Genomic DNA, 26,699 nt, shown 5'->3' on the forward strand with positions numbered 1-26,699 from the left:
TCAAAGGTTGCGAGTTCTAATCTCGCCTCTGGGGGAATTTTTTTCACATGATTGCTTAGCTTCACTTACCATTTTCGATCGTTTTTCCCCGTTGGATACCACCAGTCCTAAATAAGAAATTGGCACTTAAGTCAAAAATTTGAATTAATAGTACTATATTGTGTTAAACGGGATTTTCGATACGCTCGTCAACATACATGCCACATGTCTCGAGACGCACGCCTCAGGTAGAAACCTTTTCATAGCATCATGCACGTTCCCAGAATGCTTCGCGTTGCACTGTACCCGTGTACAGATCTCGAGAACGTATTTCGCGGCTTGATCTATAGAGGCGTCGCAGACTAATAGTGAGTTATCAAACATCCACAGAAAACGGTGAAAAACGAAAACTTCTAGTCAAAATTGTTAGCCCGACATATTGGAATCGTCATTTTTATTTTTACGATTTTAAAAGATATTAACTCAAATTCGTGTTTATAAATCACAAAACCTTTTTTTCTCGATTTTGGCTGAAATACCACTTGTTTTAGTGGGGGTCCGCCATATGGGACCGGCCATTTTGAATTTCTAAAAACTGACTTCAGATTCGTAATCAGCCATGTCTAAAACCCGTAATTCCATTTAATACGGGTAAATGACCGTCACGTTAAAACCACAAATAAAAAAATACAATTATAATTTCATTTAATTGTTAGAAAATACTGACATTCTATCACGAATATTTCATCGATAGTGTTCCCAAAACTTTAAACGCGTTTACCTCAAAGCATTATTTTTTAAAATGCGTACACACTCGTTTAAAAACGGTTCAATTTGAAGACTTCATCTTTTTACTTCTCGTTTTTTTCATTAGAAGAATAACCTATAAAATCTACAAATTCTTTGTATTCACATTTTTAGTGAAGTCTTAAAGTGGAAAAGGGCTAAAAATCGATCTCAAAGATTGAAATCGCACCATTACGTAAAATTTGAAGTTTTTACTCGTTTGTAGGTCATTCTTATAATAAATTTAGTTTACTTTAGAGCGTTATTATTGACGAATTTCGTGCTAAATCTTTGTCTACTTTGTTTGTCTAAAAATAATCTAGACTGTATTTTGAAAAGTCAAACTTTTTACCCACTTTTTCAAATGGCTGTAGTCTAAAAATGATAAATCCTACAAAAAAAAATGTTGCTGGAGTGATTTTCACAAAATTAGTAAATTTTTTGAATAAAAATATAGAAAAAATTCTTCATCGATTCGTACACTGAAAAAAATCGATTTTAAAAATTTAAAATCGATTTACAAAAAAACCCATCTTTGATTTGGATGAAATTTTGTTTCAAGATAGATAATGATGTTCACTACCTACCGTCAAAGAACTTTCAAGGGAAAAAGTTATTTGAAAAAAAAAACTTTTCCTTGTCCAAATTGATTTTTTCAGTGTATTTTTATCGAAAACTAAACCAATGAAAGTCATAATCATCTCAGAATCCAATAAAATTCAGTTTGTGAGAAGATATTGTCTAATTTAGCAACTAAGATCCTTGTGGCAATATGACTTGCTAAACTTGATATACCGCTTTAAACTGGTCCTAGTTTCCCGAAACGCCTCTATCTGGATCCGATACTGGTCTCTGAGCCCACCTTCTAAATTAGATTCAAGAAGCGCGTAGCGTACTGAGCGTCTCGTTCCACCAGTAAGCTGAACACCGTCTATTGCGTGGCTCCAGTTTTCGCGGCATTGTGGTATCACAAGCCGTCACAATCGTTTTAGTTAGATCAGCCGCATCCACGTTCTCGTTTCTGCTGTCCAGCCAAAGTGCTTTAACGAAGACGTCTTTCGTTGAAGGCTTTCGTCTTCCATTTTCGTTCGCCAGTCATCTTTCTCCATGCTACAGCAGAGTTCCGTTGGCCGATACGGTAGCGATTCGCCTGGTCGTCGCTATTGGTATACTTTTCGCACACTCTCCAGTTCATGTTCGCCGTCAGTGAAGTACAACGGAATGTGATCACAATCGTACGTCTAACTTCGCTACAGCTTCCTGCTACCTCACTCCACAGCCTAGGCATTGAAGTTGCCACCAATGACTACCGGCTTTCGGCCAATCGACTGCTCGGTTAACTGCTCTAGCATTAGGCTGAACAGGTGCACACGAAGACGCCGTTAATTTTGGCGATCACGAAGTCTTCGTATGAGCGTTCTACCACTTCTTGAATGGAGAATCTGCCCATAAATTGTATCGCAACCGTTCCCGCTCTATTCTCCATCCAATTACCACTATCAGGAGGGACTTGATACGGCTCTACAATCAAAGCGACGTCACACATAGTTGCTGTGTGGCGTCGCAGTGAATCAGATTTATCTAGGTTATCTCCATTACCGTTGGCCTGCAGAGTCGCCCTCTTGTAGGCATGACTTTTGATGGTCGCTTCCTTCCACTGAGGTGCAAAGCATGCACTTCGGCCTCGGCGCACAGTCTCTCGTAAGATGGCCCCTCTCCCCACGTGTAAATTCGGCTTTACGCTTCAGTGGCAGGTAACATTGGCTAAAAGAACGATGACTACCATCTTCACACAACGCTTCCTTTGCTCTAATGGATCTAGATTGCACGACGCAAGAAAAATGATTTTTTGCAGCAATCAATGTTTCAGTTGATGACTACAATGCTAAATTCTACCTCCATATTTGAAGCTTTTCAAACTGAGTGGGAATTCGCTAACAAAATTGTAATGTATTTACAAATAGCTCAAGTATGCTAAACTACACAGAATAGACATATAAGCTAGAACTATTTTTTCCGGAAAAACGAAATACGTAACAAATTACCTTCGTGCTTAACTTCGTATACGCAAGGTCCGTATACCAGAAGCTGGAAATCTGCTGATCGTTCATATTACCCGATAACGGCAATTTTCTGTTGTAATTTTATAGCGACAGTTATTTTTGTTACATCCACTGAAAACTTGACTTGTAGGACTTGTACGTCAGTAGTCAGTAAACTTAGAAGAAATATCGAAAATTGCATTAAAAGCTTGTTCGAAAGATTATGGAGCAAAAAGGGTCGAAGATATTTTTGTCAATGAGCAGATTTTGATCAATGAACTGGCGAAAGAAGTAAACTCGCAGCGAGATATTGCTTTTGTCTTCAAGAAAAACCGACAACATTGTTCGTCTTGACGTAAAATTTGGATGCGCTAAAAATAGATCTAGAGCACGGTGTTCCCAGTGTGATCACTTCCCCATCTCTTCTAAATCTGGTTTTGTATTGTCGATATTGTTATTTTTTATCAGATGTAGTTTTTTCTACTATCAGTCGTCACACATACTAATTACTTTTTGCATGTATCAGGCAACTAGCAGTTGGGAAATTGGATTCTGAGATGATCATGACTTTCTTCGGTTTAGTTTTCGATAAAAAAGCACTGAAAAAAAAATTCAGTTTGGACAAGGAAGTTTTTTTCAAATAACTTGTTTTTCCTTGAAGGTGCCCAACTTGAATTTTTGACAGTAGGTGGGGAACACAATTACCTATCTTGGAACAAAATTTCAAATCAAATCAAAGGTGGAGTTTTTATGAATCGATTTTAAATTTTTAATATCGATTTTTTGTGTGTAGGAGTCGATGAAGAATTTTTTCAATATTTTTATTCAAAAATTTAACTAATTTTGTGAAAATCACTCCACATCATTTTTGGAAAAACAAAGTATGGAAAATGGCTTTTTATGACAAAATCTTCATGCACAGAAAGTTTTTATTAAAATCTGATCGGGAGCTGGCCAGCATTTGTTTGAGTTTGAAATTCGCCAATTAGCTTTGTGTTTGGAGGAATTCCACGAAGATCCGTTCGAAAATCTTTAAAATCGTGACCGACCATCTTAGATTCCAATGAAACTTTCACCTACACTTACACGTTTCACCGTCATGCAAGACTAAATATTTTCCACAGGTAATAAGATTATTTTGACTCAAGAGCAACTTTTCAAAAGGGCGTAAACGTTTCTACGTGTATGAATTTCAACATTTTTTTTGTTCGATTACTGTATTTTATACAGCAAAACTATCTGAGAACGAGTTACAGGGAATGAATACTTCTGTCTGAAAAAAATATACACTGAAAAAAATGTGTCATTTTTCAAAAAAAAAACAAAAATTTATGATAAAAATTTAAATTGCGAAAAAACCCATTTTTTTAAATTTTTTATATTTTGCTACCAAAAACCCAAAGAGAAAAGAAACATTTTGAATGTGATTGCATGATGGAGAAAAAATCGGTAAAAAAGTTTTCCTAACAATAACTTCGTACATGTTTTTAAATTTCATACTTATAGACATACAAAATTGTAATTCTATTACAGAATATAATTCTAAGCACCATTTAAAATCAAAATGCATTTAACAAAAATCTTCCAAAATGCGATAGTTTTCGAGATATTTGAAATTTTGCTCCTTCAAAAACCATTAATTCGTGTAATTATGCTCTTTTTAAAAGTTATTCGCGTTACCCCATCAAAAAATGTCAAAAATTTAATGTTTATCGTTTTAAAGACGTAAAATCAACTTTTTTAGTGTATTTGGATCCTGGAGAAGCTTTCAATAAACAAGTTTTCCTAACAACAACTTTTGACATTTTTTTATAATTCTTACTATTTGCAGTCAAAAATACAATTTTCTTTTTGAATATGATTCTAAACGCCATTTTAAATCGAAATGCTCTTAACAAAAATTTTCTAAAATGTAGTAGTTCTCGAGATATTTTAACTTTTGTTTTAACAACACAATTATTTTGTTTTATTACGACCTTTTCATAAGTTAGTCGCGTTTCTCCATCAACAATAATAGGTTTTTCAAAAGGCCCGTAAACTTTCGTGCAACTTTCTCTTTGACATCAAGGCGATATTGTGAAACATTTTAAAGTTACATTAAAACAACCAACATATGATTCAGCTATATAGTTTAATCATCAGACCCTATGGTTGAAATATATTTTGGTTGCTTTCATGTAACTTTCAAATGGTTTACAATATCGCCTTGATGTCAAAGAGAAAGTTGCACGAAAGTTTACGGGCCTTTTGGAAAACCTATTATTGTTGATGGAGAAACGCGACTAACTTATGAAAAGGTCGTAATAAAACAAAATAATTGTGTTGTTAAAACAAAAGTTAAAATATCTCGAGAACCACTACATTTTAGAAAATTTTTGTTAAGAGCATTTCGATTTAAAATGGCGTTTAGAATCGATTTAAAATAGCGTTTAGAAACGAAAATTGTATTTTTGACTGCAAATAGTAAGAATTATAAAAAAAATGTCAAAAGTTGTTGTCAGAAAACTTTTTTTTATAAGCTTCTCCATGATCCAAATACACTAAAAAGGTTGCTTTTACATCTTTAAAACGATAAACATTAAATTTTTGACATTTTTGATGGGGTAACGCGAATAACTTTTAAAAAGAGCATAATTACACGAATTGTTTTTGAAGGAGCAAAATTTCAAATATCTCGAAAACTATCGCATTTTGGAAGATTTTTGTTAAATGCATTTTGATTTTAAATGGATTTTGTATGTCTATTAGTATGAAATTTAAAAACATGTACGAAGTTATTGTTAGAAAAACTTTTTTACCGATTTCTTCTCCATCATGCAATCACAATCAAAATGTTTCTTTTCTCTTTAGATTTTTGATAACAAAATATAAAAAATTTAAAAAAATGGGTTTTTTCGCAATTTAAATTTTTATCATAAATTTTCGTTTTTTTTTTTGAAAAATGACACAACATTTTTTTCAGTGTATATTTTTTTCGGACAGAAGTATTCATTCCCTGTAACTTGTTCTCAGATAGTTTTGCTGTTTAAAATACAGTAATCGAATAAAAAAAATTGAAATTCGTACACGTAGAAACGTTTACGCCCTTTTGAAAAATTACTCTTGTATCAAAATATTCCAATTGCCAGAGAATATCATGGAGATTCATACAGCGAACACACCTGCAAAGTTTCGTTCGAATCGACGATGGTCATATTTTGCGGTCGGCCGGTTTCTCATGGAATCCCTATAAGATCTATTCTGAGGCAGCAGTCTGTACGCAGTTTTGTAATTTCATGCGCACCTAACCTTAGACAGAACCTCACCACGGGTGCCATTTTCTTCTTTTTTTCGTCTTAAAAAAGATTGTAAATGAAGACGAAAATATGAGCTTTTCGGATTCCAAAACTATTTCCTTCTATGTTTTTTCGTTGGCTTACAATAAAATTTTAAATTTTGCCTACTTTTTGGTCATTTGAATGAGCCCCTTAATGGGTTAAAAGTATTAATCTTTTTAAATTGTGCTATTTCAAGGAATTGAACTGAAATAAGTTTATTTAATAATTTTATCTTACTCGGGGTAGTACAAAATGATTTCCAACGTGGTTTTTCTTGTGTGTCCTGAAATGTTCAGATGTGGGAGATATAAATACTACAGCGTGGATAGATAGTGGAAACAGTTTAGAAACCCTTTGCTATATTACTCGCTACAAAAATTGGGGCTTGAAACCAAGTTGTGTATGATTGGCAAAACTTCTATAACTTTAATACTTCAAGCATTTGTGTTTCGACTTTATATCATCAGTATCTGGCAGACTAATTTGGTCACCAGATAGACACGAAATCCTAAATGGTCGGTGTTAAGTCAGACCGGACTAAGTGACAAAATAATGATTTCGAGAAAAACAAGTTTAAAGTTTGAATCGCAGCATCCTTTACATTATGATTGGAAATTAGTTTTTGCCATAATTCTTGTTTATTATTATATATTTCAAATCTGGCAAAAGTCGAATATAGTTGACGAAATTCTTTATTCAGTGCTACCAATATCTCATTTTTCGATGTTTTGCGACTTAGTCCGGTCTGACTTAACACCGACCAAATGATATACTACTTGTGTTCACAAGCGAACAACTGATCACCTATGATTGCTGATGAGAGATCATAGCGAAATCGAAACTTGATTCGACATTATTATTACTGTCTAATAATAGTAATTAGAAGCAATAAAAATGTCACCAAGATAGCGTTAAAACACGTTTTAACCCTTAAATGCGCAATGTTGTTTTAAAACAACGTTGCGAAAACCATCTCAAAATTTTCATAGTAACGTATTAAAACTGTGAGACAATTTTCAGAAAATTTGAAAAAAATTGATTTGCGCCTTTAAGGGTTAACTCGTAATGCGAATGTAGTATAAGAAGAAAATTGAAGTTACTAATTGTACATGACTCAGACCTAAAGCTATAAATAAAGTCTAAATAAGTCGTGGATTTTCGTTTCGTCTTCGATACACACCAAAAAATCGATCCAATTCAGGGATTTCTAAAATCATCTCTACACACTTAAAAATATTTACATCTCGCAAGATGCACATAAAAGAAGCGTCTCAATTCAGTTGTACATGTAAAAATGCGCTTTGTTCACAATTCTCCATCTCCATTCAACCGAGTTCTACATCAAAAGAGACACAATATTTTATTTCACATGTCAAAACATATAAAATTCCATTATTAGACAGCAAAATACGGCGAAATGTTTACGTCGGATGTAATTTTCTAAGTGTGTACGCTACCCCCTACTATACTACCGCTTTTAGGTCTTATTCAAATAAGAATGTCCATTTTTCCTGGTAACCATTCTCAATCTAAACAACCGCTGGCTGGACTGACGTCTGTTTTAATGTGATTGCAAACTTCACTACACTTCGAATTATAAAATAACCAAAAGCAGCAACACAAACCAGCGAAGACAGTGAAAAAAAAAACTGATTTCTCAATCGGGTTATATCAGTGTGAGCAAGTGAACAAACAGCAGCAGCGTCCAGAAGCACAAATCAAATCCAAACAAAAACAAAGTCAAAAAGAGATACATACAAGAACTGAACGTAGAAAACACCGGTGCCAGCGACGACCGACAACGACGACGACGACGGGTAGGAATAAAAATCGAAGGTGGCGCCGATCTTCGCAGAACCAAAACAAAGCAATATCTGTAACGAGTATTTTCGTGGTGCACAGTGAAAAAAGATACTCGAAAGTTGCCGTTTTTATTTTTATTGGGTGATGAGTATTCTCTGATTCGAGCAGTACACCGAAGTGAAAAGTGAAAATAAACAAATTGCCGAAAAACAGAACACACACACGCTATGGTTGCTATGATTGTGCGACCGTGGCGGAGAAGACGACGAAGAACGACGGCGACGGCAGCAACGATTTGTTCCCGTTCTTTCCGACTGTGCTAAAGGTACAGCAGGAGGATTCACACAGGAGCGAAGCCGTGGCAATAGGAAGAGCGAAAGAGCCAGAGTGAGAATCGGCCCTCGCGGGAGGAAGCGTGCGAGGGCGCCGAAAGTGGCAAGGTTCCAACGATTGTGTTGATTTGTTACAATTTTCTTCTATAAATAACATTTATAAAAAAATTTCCCTTCGCCACACACACTGGAACCGAAGAGCCGTTATTAATGAACGTTTGGGTAAATATTGGATTGATTATCATGCTTGCTCTTGTTTGTATTGTTTATATGCTTTCTTTCAATTAGATTAAGAAAAATTAAAACCGGAAAAAGTCGGTAGTAATCGCAGTTACTTGTTTGAAACTTCTCGTTCAATACTTGCATGCAACGTTGCTTGAAAAGGCAGTATCTCTGCTAATCGCAATACAAGGTGTCGGAGATTAATAGGACTCTGGCGCCTCGTATTACGATTAGGTGAGATTTCTAAACTGCTCTTAGCTGATTTCTTTCTTTTTTTTGCTATACAGGTAGCATAGTAACGTCTGTTTCCATTATCTCTCGAGTTAGGAAAGTGCAAAAACGCACGTTCAGCAGTCGATAAGAGAATGGATTCAATCGAATCGGTTGATAAGCTTCCTTTGTCCTCGGGTTTGTCTCTCAAAAGCGCCGTCCAGTCGACCCACATTAACAGTGCTTCGTAGAATGTTGTCCTGAATTAGTCGCGTTTTTCCATTCGAATAAAAATGAAACTCTTTGTATCATCCCTGGTCACAATAACCGTACTGTTGTCCAGTGTGAACGCTGCACTCCCGGATCAGCTCTGCACGACCGATACCCGTAAGTGATTTGTGTTTCATCCTTTTAGCATCAGAATATCTCAATCCATCCTTCGTTTAGGAAAATGCACATCCCGCTTCTCCGGCTACAAATACCTCAACAACGACCTAACGGACATCACGACCCAGCTGCTGGATCAGTCGTTTGACTTTCTGTTCCTATCGGCGGCCTTCAACCAGGTTGACCGTAATCGGCCTGGATTCGAGAAGCTGTACCGCAACATTGCCAACCGGGCCTGGTCGGATGCGATTGCCGTGATGCAGTATCAAAGCAAGCGCGGTTATCGGGGTTCGCTAAATCCAGGGTATTCGGGTGCTAGGAGTGAGTTGCGCCGGTTGGCGGATCCTGCTGCAGCCAGCGAGCACGAATCGCTCCAGTTGGCTATGGAGTACGAAAAGTTGGTTTCCGAGGGGTTGCACGCGATTAGCAAGAAGGCTTCCGTTGCTCATCAACATCCGGCGCAGTATGATCCGGATGTGGTGCACTTTTTGGACCATCAGCTGATTCAGCGGCGCAGTGAATCGGTTCGGAAGTTGAACGGGTATATTCATATGTTGGATGGGATCTTGAATGCGGATTCTAGTACAGCGGATGTCGGACTGCGGTTGTTCGATGAGTACTTGGATTCGAGGGAGTGAAAGAAGTTTTGTGGCGTGGAAGAGTGCGATGTTTTGAGATTGCAGTAAAACAGTATTGTATTAACTGTGTCAGTAGTTCGACGTAGATATTAAAGTAGAAAATTTTGCATTGCTATAATCGATGTTTTCACTCATGAGTTCCAATTTATACCAGATTGGCCCAAACAAATTAAAAAGTATTGTGATTTCAATATTCAATTCGTGAATTTAAAAAATCGGTGGTACAGTACACTGAAGCTAGTGTCTACTGGGAAGTTTATAACAGCATTATCGTTCTGTGGGCAGCCTTGCCAGTTTGCTCATTAGACCCTATTCCACACTTTTCTAAACTTTCTTCCTTCAACTCCTCGCTCTCCCTTGAGTATTATGGCTCTTAGTATTGAAAAATATACTTCACCTTCCAGTCCCCGAAATGATTTTTTTCATCTTTTTAGCCCTGGGATAACATAAGGGTTTGTGCATTGGGACGGAGTCCCGAGGGTTGCAGATTCGAATCCTGCCTCTGTGGGGGAATTTATTTTGCTTTCGTTTAGCTCATTATTTCGAGCTGGTTTCCCTGTTGGATGCCACCAAACCAGTCTTCAAAGGAAAAGGTATTGGCACTCATGTCAAAACCTAAAACAGTGTTTTTGAATTTCAAGACAGTACAGCCGAATACATGACCTAGATATTGCTAGGTAATGTTTCGGATTTCCCGAACACATGTTAAAAGTGTTTTTATCACCGCTTACCATTTTTTTCTGGTGTAAATTTTTATTATTCTTATTTTTCTTATAAATTCGAATCAATTCTCAATCAAATGTCGCTTGCGTAATCACTACCCGTTGAAAATTTGCCGATTTCCTTAAAAGCGGTCCTGGGACAAGTAGCCAATTCTTCTCAGCAAAAAGTGACCATCTGCAGCAGTTTCCATGTGCTCCGGGGTATGTGGCTAATTATGGAATTGACCAGAACCATATCGATAGGGGTATCATATTATTCATGGTTTTTCTTGAAGATATTTGCAGGCATCTTAAGGGCAAAACGTGGTAACGAACAATTGATTAATCGGGACAGATCGTGTGGCCGTACCTCGATTGAACCATCCTTCATAATCACGGGAATCTTGATCTTTACCTCATCATAATCAACAAAGTGTATCATCTTGTTTTGTAGATAAATGTATATAGTGTTTGAGTGGATTTTGGAATTGTACCAGTACCACATTTCATACATGTTGGAGTTGAATAATGAAAACTTTGTAATCGGCAATACATATTGTCGTTCAGCTAGCGCTGCACTTCTCTTGGGAATTTTAAATGTTTTCAAATTTTCGAATTTTAGGATTTTTGGACTTTCAATTTTTTTAGTTATCGAATTTTTGATTTTCTAAATTTTCACTCTGCGATTTTTGATTTCAATTTTCGAATTTTTGGATTTTCGAATCATCAAATTTTTGAATTTTCTAATTTTTGAGTTCTCGAATTTTCTAATTCCCGAATTCTCAAATTTTCGAATGTCTGAATTTTCAAATTTTTAAGCTGTCGAAGTTTCGAATCCTAAAATTTTCCAATTTTTGAATTTTCTTATTTTCAAACTTTCAAATTTTCAAACTTTTGCGTTCTTGAAATTTAGAATTTTTGAATTGACGAATTATCGAATTTTCAAATTTTAAAATTTTCAAATTCTCGTATTGTCGAATTTTTGAGACTGAATTTTCGAATTCTAGAATTCGTGAATTCCCGAATTTTTTAATATTAGAGTCTTCGCATTTTTGAGTCTTCCAATTTTCGAATTTTCGCATTTTTGAAATTTTGAACTTTAGAATTTTTTAATTTGCTGATTTTCGAATTTCCGATTTTTTGCATATTTGAATTCGAGTTTTTGAATTTTTGAATTTTCGATTTTGAATATTTGAATCGTTAAATTTTTTGAATATTAGAATTTTTGAATTTTTGAATCTTTGAATTTTTGAACTTTAGAATTTAAGAATTTTTGAAGATTAGAAATTTTGAATATTTGAATTCTTAAATTTTTGAATTGTTGAACTGTTGAATCTTTGAATTTTTGAAATTTTGATTTTTTGAATTCTTGAATTTTTAAATTTTTGAATTCCTGAATTTTTGAATGTTTGAATTTCTTAGTTTTTGAATTTTTGAATCTATGAATTTATGAATTTTTGGATTTTTGAAGTTTTGAATTTTTGAATGCTTGAATTTTTGACTTTTTGAATGTTTGAATATTTTATTATTTGAATTTTTGAGATTTTTGAATCGAGTGTTTGAATTTTTGAGTTTTTGAATTTATGAACTATTGAGTATTTGAATTTTTGAGCAAAGCTTCAAAAGCTTTGAATTTTTGAATTCTTGGATTTTGGAATTTTTTGTATTTCTGAATCTTTGTTTGAATTTTTGAATCTTTGAATTTTTAAATTTATGAATTCTTGATTTTTTGAATCTTTGAATTTTGTTACCTTTGATTTTTTGAAATCTTGAATTCTTGAATTTTTGAATTCTTAAACTGTTGAATTTTTGAATTTTTATATTTTAGAATTTTTGACTATCTGAATTTTTTAATTCTTTAATTTTTGAATCGTTGAATTTTTGAAGCTTGGAATCTTTAAATTCTGGAATTTTTCATTTTGGATTTTTGAAATTTTGTTTTTTGATATTCGAATTTTCGAAAATTTGAAGTTTTGAATATTTGTATTTTCGAGTTCTTGAATTTTTGAATTTCCGAATTCAAATTTTCAAATTTTTGAGCTTTCGAATTTTTGAATTTTAAAATTTTAGAATTTTCGAGGCTTTAAATTTTAAAATTCGAAATTTTCGAATTTTTGGATTTTCGAGTTTTCAAATTTTTGAATTTTTTAAAATGTCGAATTTTCGAATTATGAAATTTTCGAATATTTGAATTTTTGAATTTTCGAATGCTTGAATATTCGAATTTTTATATTTTTTCGAGTTTTCAAGCTTTCAAATTTTTTAATTTTCTAATTCTGGGATTGTTGTATTTTTGAATTTTCTAATTCATGAATTTTTAATATTGCAATTTTAAAATTTTTATATATTTGAATTTTTAATGCTTTCGAGTTTTTGAATTTTCAAATTTTCGAGTGCTCGAATTTTTGAACTTTTAAATTTTCGAATCTTTAAACTTACAAATTTTCAAATTTATGTTCTTGAATTTTCTAATTTTTGAATTTTCAAATAGTCAAATTTTCAAATTTTCGAATTCACGAGTTTTCTAATTTTCGGATATTCAAATTTCCGAATTTTTGAATATTAGATGTTCGAATTTTTGAATATTAGAATCTTCGAATTTCTTCATCTTCCAATTTTTGAATTCTTGAATTTACGAATCTTTAAATTCGTCAATTTTTGATCTTCCAATTTTCCAATTGTTGTATTTACGAATTCTTGAATTTCTTTTCTTTTATTCGGGAATTTTTAAATTCTTAAATCTTAGAATTTTTTAAATTTTGAATATTGGAGTTTTTGAGTATTCGAATTTTTATATTTTTGAATTCTTGAGTTTTCGAACTTTCAAATTTTTTAATCTTCCAATTTTCGAATTTTTGAATTTTCGAATTTTTAAATTCGCGAATTCATGAATTTTAGAATTTTTGAATCTTTGAATATTGGAATTTAGAAATATTTGAATCTTTAATTTTTTTCGATTTTTTGAATTTCTAAATTTTCAAATTCTGGAAATTATCGAAATTTTGAATTTTCAAATCCTCGAATTTTTTAATTTTCGAAAATTCAAACTTTCAAATTTTTGAGCTGTTGAATTTTCTAATTTTTGAATCTTCGAATTCCCGAATTTTCATATTTTCGAGTTCCGGATTTTTGAATATTTGAATCTTCGAATTTTTGAATTTTTCAATTTTTGAATATTGGAATTCTTGAATTTTTGAATTTGCGAATTTCATATTTTCGAGTTCCGGATTTTTGAATATTTGAATCTTGGAATTTTGTAATTTTTCAATTTTTGCATTTTTGAAGTTTTCAAATTTTAGAATTTTCAAGTTCTCTAATTCTTGAATTTTTGAATTTTCGACTTTTCAAACTTTCAAATTTAATATTTTTATGTTCTTGAATTTTCTAATTTTTGAATTTTCGAATTTCCGAATTTTCAAAATTTTTGAATTCACGAATTTTTTAACTTTCGGATATTCGAATTTTTGAGTATTTGAATCAGCGAAATTTTAAATCGTCCAATCTTTGAATTTTTGAATTTCCGAATTTTTGAATCGTCAAATTTTCGGATTTTTAAATCTTTCACGTTTTGAATCTTACAATTTTTCAATAGTTGTTGTTTCCTGATTCGTGAATTTTCGAATTCTTGAATTTTCGAATTTTAAAATTTTTGGATGTTGGAATTTCTGAATTTTTCAATATTCGAGTTTTAAATTTCCTGATTCGTGAATTTTCGAATTCTTGAATTTTCGAATTTTAAAATTTTTGGATGTTGGAATTTCTGAATTTTTCAATATTCGAATTTCTGAATTTTTCAATATTTGAAATCTCGTGTTTTAAAACTTACAAATTTTTGAATCTTCCGATTTTCGAATTATTGTATTTTAAAATTTTCGAATTTTCTAATCCGCGAATTTTCGAATTTATGAATTTTTAATTATTGGAATTTTTGAACATCTAAATTTTTAAATTTTTGTAATGTTTGGGATTTCAGAATTTTCAAATTCTTGAATTCTCGAATTTTTAAATTTTCAAATTCTCGAATTTTTGAATTTTCGAATGTTCAATTTTTCGAGTTCCCGAAATTTAGAATTTTCGGATATTTGAATTTGCAAATTTTTGAATATTTGATTCTTAGAATTTTTGAATCTTCCAATTTTTGAATATTGGAATTCCAGAATTTTTTAAGGTTTAAATCGTCGAATTTTTGAATTTTCAAATACTCGAATTTTCAAATCTTTGAATTTTTAAATCTTCAAACTTTTGAATTTTCGAATTTTCAAACAAATTTCAAAATTTTTAAATCCTTGAGTTCTTAAATTTTCTAATTTTTGAATTTTCGCACTTCCGAATTTTCAAAATTTTAGAATTCACGAATTTTCGGATATTCGAATATCCGAATTTTTGAATATTTAGATCTTCGAATTTTTGAATCTTCCAATTTTTGAATTTCCGGATTTTTGAATCGTAAAATTTCAGGATTTTTTAATTTTTTTCAATTTTTTGATTTTTTAGTTTTCTAATTGTTGCATTTTTGAATTTTTGAAAATTTTAATTTTTGAATTTCGAATTTTCAAAGCTTCGAATTTTTTAATTTTTAAAGTCCTGAATTTTTAAAATTGTCAAATTTTCGAATTTTCAAATTCTTGATTTTCAATATAAGAATTATAAAATTTTCAAATAATTGAATCTTCGAATTTTTGAATATTCGAATTTTAAAATTCCTGAATTTTTAAATTTTCGAATTCTCGAATACTTCAATTTTCGAGAGCGCTGTGAAACATATCTCAAACTCCAACTAATTGTACTTTGGTTGAGACATCTCTAGTCACAACGTGCTCACTATGCTAGGATTACTTGAGCGCAGCGAGACACGAATGGTATGCGCCGTATAACAGATTATTGTTCACTTTTTTCGCCGCTTTCTGTGATCAGTTTCGTTGGTGGCTGGAATCAGACTACCTCGAGCGGTCAGCGTCAGTTGTCAGTGCTTCCATAGTGTTCAGATCGGGAAACTAAGCAGGCCACTCTGGATCACTGATACCAGTTTTATGGTATCGGTAGCAAGCACAAATCACAAATTCTTAATAGGAAGTACATAATCGTAAAGAAAAGTAAGTCTGTGATCATTTTGGAGATCGTCATCAATATTTGAAATACGTGGTTCCGATATATTCATCATACAGGAGAAGAAAACAAAAATTATTGCGCGCAGCTGCCTCCAAAATTTCGGGTTCAAATTTTACACGATATAATTTCTGACAGATTAAAGTTTGTTTGTGGGGTTCATTCGGCAAGTTCTAATTTGGCAAGGAATCTGTTCTTGTAGCAAAAAACCACTCTTTTTATAAAGGATAAGACAATTAATTTAGAAGTATACTAAAACATTTCTCTAACAAATTGATTTTTACCTTCATTAAGCCCCATGATACCCCAGTTAAATTCAGACAAAATCCAGCTAGTTGCCATTACAGCACGGGCGTGCTGAAAATGGGACAACGACGGAATCCACAAAATTGTTTCCGGTTGCATCGATGGGTGATACTGTTCTGGAAATCGAAGGTGAACCGTGATCTGGCAATTGACCAAGGCCGCTGGTGACTGCTCCCTTCATCTGAGAAAATGTGATTACCTACGTTTTATACTTTGTTTAAAAGTGTTTAGTTTGAAAGAAAGGTTAAAAATTACATGCATTTCAGAGTGTCGCATTCCTAATTGAACTGAACATTACCATTGCAATCCTGAAACTACATAGCCTAGGAAGTCCTGCGTTGCTGACTAATTGGTTGCAGTTCTATTTTCGATCGGATCACATCTGTGAGTATTGTAAAACACCTCCAATTCCCAACAGGTGTTCCGCAAGGCCTTCATCTAGGGCCGCTTATTTTTATTTTATTCAGCAACGCTATCTGTAGTCGTATCAAATCTGGAAAATTGTTACTAATAGATGACCTGATAATTAATTGTATTATCGTCATCGGTTCACAACGGCAGATTTGTGTAACGTAGCTATACTCAAAGCGTTACGGAAGCCATAGTTTTCATATCGTTCCAAAAGATTTGGATACACAAATTCAGCGACATGTGTTTCGAATTCATCTCGTCAGTAACTAGCACCAACTAGGTGTCTAGTTAGACGATAAGTCGAAACACAAAAATCAAACTTCGTTTTTACTTTCTCTTCAGCCTACCCTTCAAGTTAATTAAAGGTTACTCAAGTGTAAAGTAAAAACTATATAAGTTATACAAATAAAACCATTTTTTATGAAGCACCGCAAAGTTTGCATTTAAATTTCTCGTGCTATGAAATGAGATATACCTTTCATGTCTTCAAGAAATTTTTCTAAAATGTTTTGTTCTCCAACTTCAACTTCGTTGAGCTCTATCTCGAGCCGCTATAAAGATCAATTTTAGTTCTTGCTAAAATTATAATTACCCTGACTTATGTTTAAAAAAATGCTCCCCTTCTGGTAGAAATTCGTAAAAAACGCGACAAAATCTCGTGAAGGCATTATTTACGCTTTTCGGTGGTATCCAACGGGGAAAACAGAACGAAATAGTAAACTAAGCGAAAACAATTATGTGATAAAAAATCCCCCCAGAGCCATGATTCGAACCTGCAACCCTTGGGACTCCGGCCCAATGCACAAACTTTTATGGTATCCCTGGACACAAACCCTTATGATATCCCTGGGACGTCATCATAGCCACTTCAAACGCCATGTTTTCCGTTTGTTCGGGTTGGGCTGTAACCAATCTCCATGGTAAAGTTCGGACCAATTCTACTGAAAAAAATGCAACCCTCTGAATTGCACTCGATAAAAGTCAATTTTATTGCCAAACTGTTCTCGCTTACTCGCAACCCTCTTCACTCTCACGCCTTAAGATGCACGTCGTATGCCTTCCTAGCGCAATCAAAGTGCTGGAACGATTTTTTGCAGTAATCGTCGGCGTAATCCTCCGGTTTCAGTGCAGCCGTACATTCCTGGGTTGCCTTCTTGTACTCACTCAAACCCGGCTTACCGGAATGATGTTCCTCAACTCGCTCCCAATTGGTTCCAGTTTCATCATCGTAGAAACCGGTCCTGATACCGACACACCGGATCAAACAGTACAGCTCCGAGTTTTCGCTAAAGTCCTTGTCCTTATATCGCTGGTAGGTTTCCGACGAGGTTCGCAGAATTTTACCGCAGGTCTTGATAAACTTCTGGTAGTCCTCGGCCGTGTAGAGGGCTCCGTCGGAGTAGTGAAGTGCCTTAAATTGGAAGAAATGTTCAACAAATTTGTACCATATTTAGTTGATCGAAGGATATTTTACGTACCAAACCGACGAACAGCAGAAGCGCCACTGAGAACTTCATCCTGGCAGAGTTACGGTAGTACTGAATGCAAATAACTGAATCAGCTGGATCGGTGCGTTATATATTTATAGTAAAATCCGGAACGTGTAGAGTAGGGAAACTGTCGATCATCAATCTGTAGGTCATCGATTGAACCGAACCGGGAGTCGTTTGCTGATAACTGCTATGTAACGGTCATGTGTTGGGTCAAACGGGAGCAGCTCCCGATGGTGGGCTGATCCGAGAATACTTCTCACTAGAATGCGTCCTGCTGTCAGTGCGAATATGGTCTCGGGAGTAGGGTGGTGCAAAATTGTATATTTTTGCAGCATTTTCTGGTTCTTAGTAATGTAGACTTGTCTTCCAAATTCATTTTCGCGGAAAAAAGTTATGATGTAATAGTAATAGAGGTCTTGGCGCGTTTTCACGTTCTTAGGTTAAAAACAAAACTTCCTATAGAATTTCTGGATCAAATTAAAATAATTTCGTATTCTTGTAAGCTTCAAAATAAACATCGAAATGGACGTGTCTGTCTGTCTCGAATATCCCCAATTGCATATTTATGCATCTTTCTGCGATCATGTGTTACTTATGTAGCACAACTCTAATGACCATTCGTTGGAATAAATCACTTAGATAAGCAGTTCGATTGCCGCCAGATGCTGGGGGAACTGACAGTGTTGGTGTATCTTTACAACCCGTTTCTAGTGGCGAGATAAGCCGAGCGTATTCTAGCGCAGCTAAACGATGAGGTAATTAATAGTTTATAAACTTTGTTTAAAATAAACAAAAATATTTCTTTTTGCATCGTTAGAATGTAGCTGGTAATGAGAATGTCCGCTGAAAAGCTCGTCAAAGTCAGTTTTTCAATTTTGAGTATATCAGAGGTCGTATATAATATTTAGAAAATTTAAAAAGAATCAATTTTGTGAATGATACTTCAAATGTCACCGTAGAACGGTGATCATCTTCCTGATCTTAGTCAATAATTTAGCCATCTAAGGATACGATCGTTGCAATTAAATTGCTCTAAAGATGTTCTTACTGTTGGAAAATTTGCTGTTAGAAGTGATAGAAATATCGAAAGTTTTGAAAATTTATCCTTCGCGTCAAGCCTCTGGCTGTAAATTGGGGATTGTTGGGAGTCTCGCTTTCTTCGATAGTGCTGCGAACTCCTGCACGGATATCAAATTTTCAAGCCCCGGAGGCACTTGCTTCGGTTTCGTACCAGCATTAGTCGATTTTATTTCAAAGGCACCACCGGGACTTCATAGATCCTTTGCCAGAACGTTTCAGCAAAAAATAGCTTGTTTGCTGACCACACCGTCAATTTCAACGTCTTGTGAAGGTACACATACGCGGTGCTATGCGTTAGCAGTTGAGGATGAAATCATTCCAGTGAATTATTTTGTGACGCAGAAATAGAGAGAGAGAGAGAGAGAGAGAGAGAGAGAGAGAGAGAGAGAGAGAGAGAGCCTACGATAACTACCTTCGGCTGAATGATGAACGAGTCCACGACTTTATCCCCATCTCCATATCAAGTGATCAAATCTATTTCCTCAAAAAAAAAAAATTAAAAAAAGGTTTACTGCTGAAAACATCTTAGTGGCTTAACAATCCGAATCATGACCGAATACAGTTAAGAGTTTATGCTGAAAACTAATTGCTAAAAGAAACTCAATAGACCAGCGGAACCTTTTTCGTTCCGCGGACCCCTTCGTAATCACCCAGGATTGGTGCGGACCACCACTGATTAACATCCATGTTGTATACTATCCAAATATTAGTTTCAGTCTATTACAAAAAAATCTCATTCCGAAATAAATAATCTACTTCGCGGACCCCTGGTGACTACTTCACGACCCCCTAGGGGTTCGCGGACCCCAGGTTGAGAATCGCTGTTATAGACGAATTTCGCGCCAACTCGAACAAATGTTGGCAGCACCCTCAGATTTTAATGGCACTTTCTGTACATGAGGACTGTGCCACAAAGATCCACTTTGCACACTTTATCCAAAAATGATCTAGACTGTCTCTTGAAAAGGGTCAAACTTTTTTACCAATTTTTTTCAAATAGCTATAGTCTGAAAATGAAAAATACTACAAAAAAATTTATGGGAGTGATTTTTACAAAATTAGTCAAATGTTCGAATAAAAATAATCAAAAAAAAATTTCATCGACTTCTACACTGAAAAAAATCGATTTTAAAAATTTATAGTCGATTTGCAAAAAAAACCCTTTCTTTGATTTGGATGAAATTTTGTTCCAACATAGGTAATCATGTTCCCTACCTACCGTCAAAAATTCAAGTTGGGACCTTTCTAGGAAAAAAGCTATGTGAAAAAAAATTCTTACCCAAACTGAATTTTTTTTCCAGTGTATTTTTATCGAAAACTACACCAATAAAAGTCATAATCATCTCAGAATCCAATTTCCCAACTGCTAGTTGCCTAATACATGCATTCGTTTGGCATATTACCCTGGTTACCTGTACCTTATCTGCATCAATACTCATTTTACCAAATAACAGTACTATAAAACTAAGGCCATAAAGCATTATAATAACAACTGTTGTGAAGAGCAGTTCTAGTACAATTATCATTATGGATCAATTGTATAAATCAAAGATAAACAATCCGAAGTGTAATCGTAACAATTAACGTCTGGAGGTCGCCATCTTGGATCTCAACATGGCGCCAGACATAAACTTCTGGCACCTACTCGTCAAGACCATTCCGAAAATACCCAGTCAGTCTAGATTCTAGACTGTGAACTCTGGACTCTGCACTCTTCACGCCGTATTCTGGCCTCGATATTCTGTCCCGTGGACTCCGGACTCTGAACTATGGTATCTGGAGTCTTGATTCTGGACTCTGGCATCCGATATTTAGACTCTGGACTCTGAAGTCTGGACTCTGAACTCGGGACTTTTGCTTCTCTCCTCGAGACTTTGGATTCTGGTCTCTAGACTATGGACACTGAACTTTAGAGTCTGGACTCTTCACTCTCATCGCTGGATGATGGACTCTTGGCGCTGGCCTCGAATTTCTGTACTATGTACTCTGGACACTGAACCATAGGCTCTGGTATCTGGGGTCTTGATCCTTCACTCTGGAATCTGAACCCTAGACTCGGACTCTGAATTTTAGGTTCTGCACTCGGGTCTCTGGTTTCTGGACTATTGGGCTCTCTCCTCGGGACTCTTGATTCTGGTCTCTGAACTCGTGACACTCGGCTCAGTATTTTGGGTTCAGGACTCTGGACTCTAGACTCTGATCTCAGGATTCTCGTCTCTGGATTCTGAGCTCTAGATTCTGGAATTTGAACTCTGGATGTTGTGCTCTTCCCGCTGGGTTCTAGAGTCTGGATTCTGGCCGCGAGATTCTGTGTTATGGACCCTGCATTCTGGTCTCAGAGCTCTGGACTCTGGCCACAGTAATTTGGACTCTTGAGGACTCTGGACCCAGGGTTCTCGACTCTGAACTCTGGACTCTGTATTCTTAACTCTGGATTCTGAGCTCTTGCCTCGAGATTCTGTGCTATGGACTCTGGACTGTAGACTGTGGTCTTTGAGCAATGGACTCGGGGTCTTGATTCTGGACTTTGGATTCTGAACTGTATACTCTGGACTATGCATTCTGCACTCGGAACTCTGGATTCTGGGCTCTGGGCTCTTTCTTCGGGACTCTGGGTTCTGGTCTGGACATTTTTTTTAGACTGAGCAAACTGATTTCATTGTTTAGTGCAGTGGTTTTCAACCTTTTTTGTTTCAAGTACCCCATTCCGAATATTTATCTCGATCATGTACCCCTTTCTGAAAATTGCTTACCACAAGGCTACAGGTACAGGGTAATTATCAGAAAAGAGAATGATTTTCAATTGGATAAACCACCATATTTTAACGCAGAACTACGTTTTCGTTTGTTATATGGGGGTACACTTCTCAAATTCAACAGAAACAACAAGCTTTAAAAGCTTATAATTCAGTCATAAACAGGTAAATTTTAGATATTTCTGCACTTATCGCTCCGAAATACTTCTAAGGAGCTACCTTTCACTACAATGGCCTGTATTTCGATTTACTTACATGATCTTGTTATTGCAAAGAGATTCTCGAACTCCCGTGGTACGTGTAAGCGAAGTTGTTTATTGACCACCCAACTCTCTTTTGGCCCTTCATACAGTAGCATGCTGATTAGGGTCAGTGAGTAATGTGAGTAAGGACTGCTCAGTGCTATGGGCGGTGGTTCTGCTACAATAGGTGGTAGTAACACACACATCATCATCACATTATCGCCCCGAAATACTCCTAAGCACAACTTCCAATATTTGAAGTATTTGAAAACCTTGACCGGATGTGTGTTGAAAACGGTACTCTGTGCCGGTCAGCTACTTGGGAGTCCTGATGTCTAACAATTGCGCCGATTATTCTCAAATGTGGAAAGTATCTCATCCGAGTGTTTTCAGTTTTGGAGATCATCTTGAAACTTGCACACATATTCTAGCGACTGGTTTTACTCCCGCTTGCCGCTTGTGCTAAAAATTTAATTTATCGATCTGCATTAAATTATGTGGAAATTAAATCATCGATGTTTTGTTTATTCTAAAGAGATGCCGTGTTAAAATTCAGTTGAATTAGAACTCGAAACAGCATATGCAAAAAGTGTTTAGCCCTGGTAAGCTCAAAATACGGGGGATACGTTAATCTTAAACACGGTTGCGCACTGTTATTTTTTTTATTTCAATTATAGGAAAAATTTCTAACCCTATGTGCGGGGTCGGGACTCGAACCCAGGTGCGCTGCGTACAAGGCAATCGATTTACCAATACGCTACGCCCACTCCCCTCTATTATTTTAAAATATTAGCAAACGATGTAGAAATATTTCAAGTATTTCTAAAATATGTTGTACCCATTTCATATAATCTGATCCATGTGTGATTGTGTTATTGTGACGGTTGAGATTAAAGTAATTGTTGTCTTTTAATTTAGGCTAAAATTTATGTATGCAAATTCTCATTGGATTTAAAGATATGTATGTGAATTCACCGAAAACCAGTGTGCATTTTATTAGAATTAAATAACTCAGTTCTCAAATTTCTAAAATTGTTGAATGAGAACCTCCTCTTAAAAGTTTAAAAACCTTTTCTTCTGAAGTGGGCTCGATTTGAAATTTTGGACAAAGTTTTGGGCAGGTTAATTATCTTTCTGAATTTTATCTCATCAAGTTTTGCTCGTGAGGTTATTAATCAACCCAGGGGTTGTCGATTTTGATTATTTTTGTCATTGTATTGGATAATGTTTTGGACATAAGCCTTGTTCTTTGCTGCACTTAGGGTCGTTTATTCAATTGTAGTGATATTTAGGTTAATGTACCACGTAAACTCTTTTGCTTGGGTCAATTTGATGAACATTATCAACACTGTATATCTGACATGAAGGAATCGGATAAAGGCAACTTTTGTAAACCTGAACTCCACTTTCAGTGTCCATATTGTAAGAAATATCGCAACGCATTAGCCACCGTATTTGGCCGAAGCTCCACCTCTTGCTTCTGCGACTTACTAATATCGATAGTTTTAAGATAATAATCGAAAGAGAAAGTAAACACAGAGATGCTCTCATTCCACTTAGGCCCTTTTCACGTGTTTGTCTAGAATTATTCACTAGAAACCGGTTTCTGAGCACACTCTCAGAAAGCATCTTAATTGTTGACACATCGAAACAATATATAAAGACAAATATCTGCGGGAATGTTAGGATAACGAACTAAAATTTCTCCCGCATAATTCACTCCCTATAATAGTCTAATTAGAAAATTAGAAAATAACGATGCGGCCGTCCGCTGCATCTTCTTCTGATCCTGGTACTGCTTGCGAATACACCAAATTGGTTTCCACGCCTTCCGGCAGTGGCACGTTTCCTCCTCGTCACCCTCCTTAGGCTCCAGACAGGTTTTGGCCTGTTCCGTAAATTCCTGCTCGGTTAATCCTTCCCCGCTGCTTTCGTGCACCTTGGCCAAATTGACACCGGTTTCATCGTCGTACGTTCCGTGCAGGAACCATGCATTTATGGAGCATCTCAAAAGTTCTTATCACTAGGATGCAAATAGTATAAACAAGAATAGAAAGTTATAGTTATGGTCCGGCATGACTCATTCGCTTGTGACTCATAAACTGTAACTAGTTTCTCAGACTATCATCTTTGGACATTTTCATATATTTCTACATCATAATTTACACACTAAACTAAGAACAAATCACTCCTGCTCCTCCTCGTCCTTCTTCATAACCTCCAGAAACTCCTGCTCGAAACACTGATAGGTCTGGAATGCCGCCCCGCACTCATCCTGCTCATCATCGCCGACCTTCTCCAGGCACTTCAACTGTTCCTCGCTGAACTCCTTGGAACTGTCCGCTCCCAACAGTAGCGTCCTAATGTTGTCCAAATGGAATCCCGTCTCGGTGTCGAAAAGCTGCATCTTTTCCCCAATGCATTTGATCATGCAGCGTGTGGTTTGCTCCTCCGGTGGAAACTGAAACTCCAGGAAGGACTTTTCCAACTCATCACTGACCGGCATTGTTTGCTTGCATTCCGCCACCAGCGATTTGATCGTGTGGGATGAAGCCTGTGGTCAGTTGGGAGTCGGTGGTTAATTCACTAGTTTAAGGCACAGTATTGATGTGTTCAAAAACTTACCACACTCACTGCTACCAGCAGCAGTAAAACACATCTCAACCCGACAGTCATGTTGAACTTGAACTCAGGGACGACAAATGAAGGTACTCCGGCGTGAACCTGTCAGTTTTATAAGATTTCTGGTATCCAAGCGCGTTGCTGTCGCCTTCCTAATGATAGCGCGATCGTTTGAATCGCGTGGCATACTTAGATTCAATTATCGCAAACTACCTCAAATGACCTGATGACGACTGCGCTGGCTAATAATATGCTCGGTTATTTTTTTACTGGGGATCAGCTAAAGGTTGGGAAAGGTCCGATTTGTGACATGTTAAAAAGCTTTGGAGAAGTGAACGGTTGTTATATTTATAGTTGAAATAAACATTAGATACCTGCTGGGACGAGGTATGGAGAGTGAGGTTGGGGAAGTAACAAACACACTTGATTTACTATATTGTTTAAATCTGTTAGCGGGAAATACGTGAACGGTAAAATTTTCCGTCACCTTTTATACTAAATAAGACAACACTGACATAATAAGCTTGTTAGAAGCTAAACTATTATAAATGCAGGAAGGGATGGAAAATACGCCTTAGCATTAGGGGTTTAGTTAGATAATCAACAACTTTCTCTTTTTATTTAATTTTTCGCTGCTTTTTTTTCTAACACTATTTCTGTTTCTTCTTTTTTTCTCTTTTTTAATTTTAGTTCCTTCATTTCCTTTTTGTCTTCTTCTCCACTCTAATTTTTACATTTCTTTTTCTTATCCTATTTTCTGTTTTCTTTAAAATGTTCATTTCCTTGCATTTTTGTTTTTCCTTCTAATTTTAAAGTTTAAATGTCGGATTTTTAATTTTCAAAGTTCAATTTTGAATTTCAAATTTCGAATTTTGAATTTTGAATTTCGAATTTCGCATTTGAAATTTCATTTTATTCTATTCTAACCCTTATACAGCGAGTATTGAAAAGCATTCTGGAAAACACTGCAGTTATACTGTAGTGTTTTTCTTGTCAATATTAATATTTAAAGCATATTTTCAAATGTCGCAAATTTTAAAACGGCCAGGCCTACTGTGCAGAGTTGGGTTTGAAGATGTTTCAAAATTAGACGGCAATTAAATTATTCATTTAATGAATAATTCAATTAAAGAATTGTTTTGAATCTTAAAGGAGGAAGATCCGAGGACAACCGTACCGACGGTTCCAGTTTGAAGGGGATATAATAAATCGTTGGGAGTGACTTTCCTAAGAAGGTTAATGTCACTCCTTTGGTTTTTTTCAAATTTCGAATTTCAAATTTCAAATTTTAAATTTTAAATTTCGAATTTTAAATTTTAACTTTTGAATTTTGAATATTGAATATTGAATTTTGAATTTTGAATTTTTAATTTTTAATTTTTAATTTTGAATTTTGAATTTTGAATTTTGAATTTTGAATTTTGAATTTTGAATTTTGAATTTTGAATTTTGAATTTTGAATTTTGAATTTTGAATTTTGAATTTTGAATTTTGAATTTTGAATTTTGAATTTTGAATTTGGAATTTGGAACTTGAAATTTGGAATTTGGAATTTGGAAGTTGGAATTTGGAATTTTGAATTTTGAATTTCGAATTTTGAATATTTGCAATTTTTAATTTGCAATTTGCAGTTTGCAATTTGCAGCTTGCAATTTGCAGCTTGCAATTTGCAATTTTCAGTTTTCAATTTTTCCATTTTCAATTTTCCATTTTCAATTTTGCAATCTTTCAATTTTTCAATTCTTCAATCTTTCAATTTATTATTTTTTTAATTTTTTATATTTTTAATTTTTTTAGCATTTTAATTTTTCAATTTGTCAATCTATCAATTTTTCAATTTTTTATTTTTTCAATTCTTCAATATTTTAATTTTTAATACTTTATTTTTTTAATTTTTTAATTCTTATTTTTATTTAATTTTTTAATTCGTTAATTTTTTATTTTAATTTCTTAATTTTTTAATTATTAATTTTTTAATTTTTTAATTTTACAATTTTTTATTTTTTTACTTTTTTATTTTTTTAATTTCTTAATATTTTAATTTTATAATTTTTTTATTTTTTTGTTTTGATTTTTAAATTTTTTAATTTTTTCAATTTTTAATTTTTTAATTTTTATTTTTTAATTTCTAATTTTTTAATTTTTTAATTTTTTTCTAATTTTTTAATTTTTTAATTATTAATTTTTTAATTTTTTATTTTTTTAATTTTACAATTTTTTATTTTTTACTTTTTTAATTTTTTTTTAATTTTTTAATTTTTTAATA

The 26,699-nt window shown here is 34.5% G+C and overlaps 4 protein-coding genes across 12 annotated transcripts in view; 2 read left to right on the forward strand and 2 right to left on the reverse strand.

The window, feature by feature from the left end:
• LOC131690418 (neurogenic protein mastermind) overlaps nt 1–26,699 on the forward strand; it is a 337,622-nt gene that overhangs the window by 183,350 nt on the left and 127,573 nt on the right. For 3 of the 9 annotated variants that reach the window (XM_058976158.1, XM_058976164.1, XM_058976159.1), the window contains exon 2: nt 7,800–8,481. The exons of 2 other annotated variants lie outside the window; for them this stretch is intronic. In XM_058976158.1, the coding sequence (XP_058832141.1) occupies nt 8,470–8,481 (12 nt within the window). In that variant the 5' untranslated portion in view covers nt 7,800–8,469. Of the gene's footprint in view, nt 1–7,736; nt 8,482–26,699 lie in introns of all 9 variants that reach the window. 4 more of the 9 variants (XM_058976160.1, XM_058976163.1, XM_058976162.1 and 1 more) reach the window with 2 other exon arrangements.
• On the forward strand, nt 8,758–9,805 carry LOC131690420 (soma ferritin-like). Its single transcript, XM_058976168.1, has 2 exons — nt 8,758–9,078; nt 9,139–9,805. Exons 1-2 carry the CDS (start codon nt 8,985–8,987, stop codon nt 9,714–9,716), a joined length of 672 nt encoding a protein of 223 aa, XP_058832151.1. The 5' UTR covers nt 8,758–8,984; the 3' UTR covers nt 9,717–9,805.
• On the reverse strand, nt 17,202–17,843 carry LOC131690423 (general odorant-binding protein 99b-like). Its single transcript, XM_058976171.1, has 2 exons — nt 17,719–17,843; nt 17,202–17,651 (listed from the first exon to the last, which is right to left on the reverse strand). The coding sequence occupies exons 1-2, from the start codon at nt 17,755–17,757 to the stop codon at nt 17,271–17,273; spliced, it is 420 nt and encodes a 139-aa protein (XP_058832154.1). The 5' UTR covers nt 17,758–17,843; the 3' UTR covers nt 17,202–17,270.
• LOC131690424 (general odorant-binding protein 99a-like) lies at nt 23,921–24,577 on the reverse strand. Its single transcript, XM_058976172.1, has 2 exons — nt 24,437–24,577; nt 23,921–24,365 (listed from the first exon to the last, which is right to left on the reverse strand). Exons 1-2 carry the CDS (start codon nt 24,485–24,487, stop codon nt 23,997–23,999), a joined length of 420 nt encoding a protein of 139 aa, XP_058832155.1. The 5' UTR covers nt 24,488–24,577; the 3' UTR covers nt 23,921–23,996.

Source organism: Topomyia yanbarensis, chromosome 3 (assembly GCF_030247195.1).
Source record: "Topomyia yanbarensis strain Yona2022 chromosome 3, ASM3024719v1, whole genome shotgun sequence".
Taxonomy (NCBI): Eukaryota; Metazoa; Arthropoda; class Insecta; order Diptera; family Culicidae; genus Topomyia; species Topomyia yanbarensis.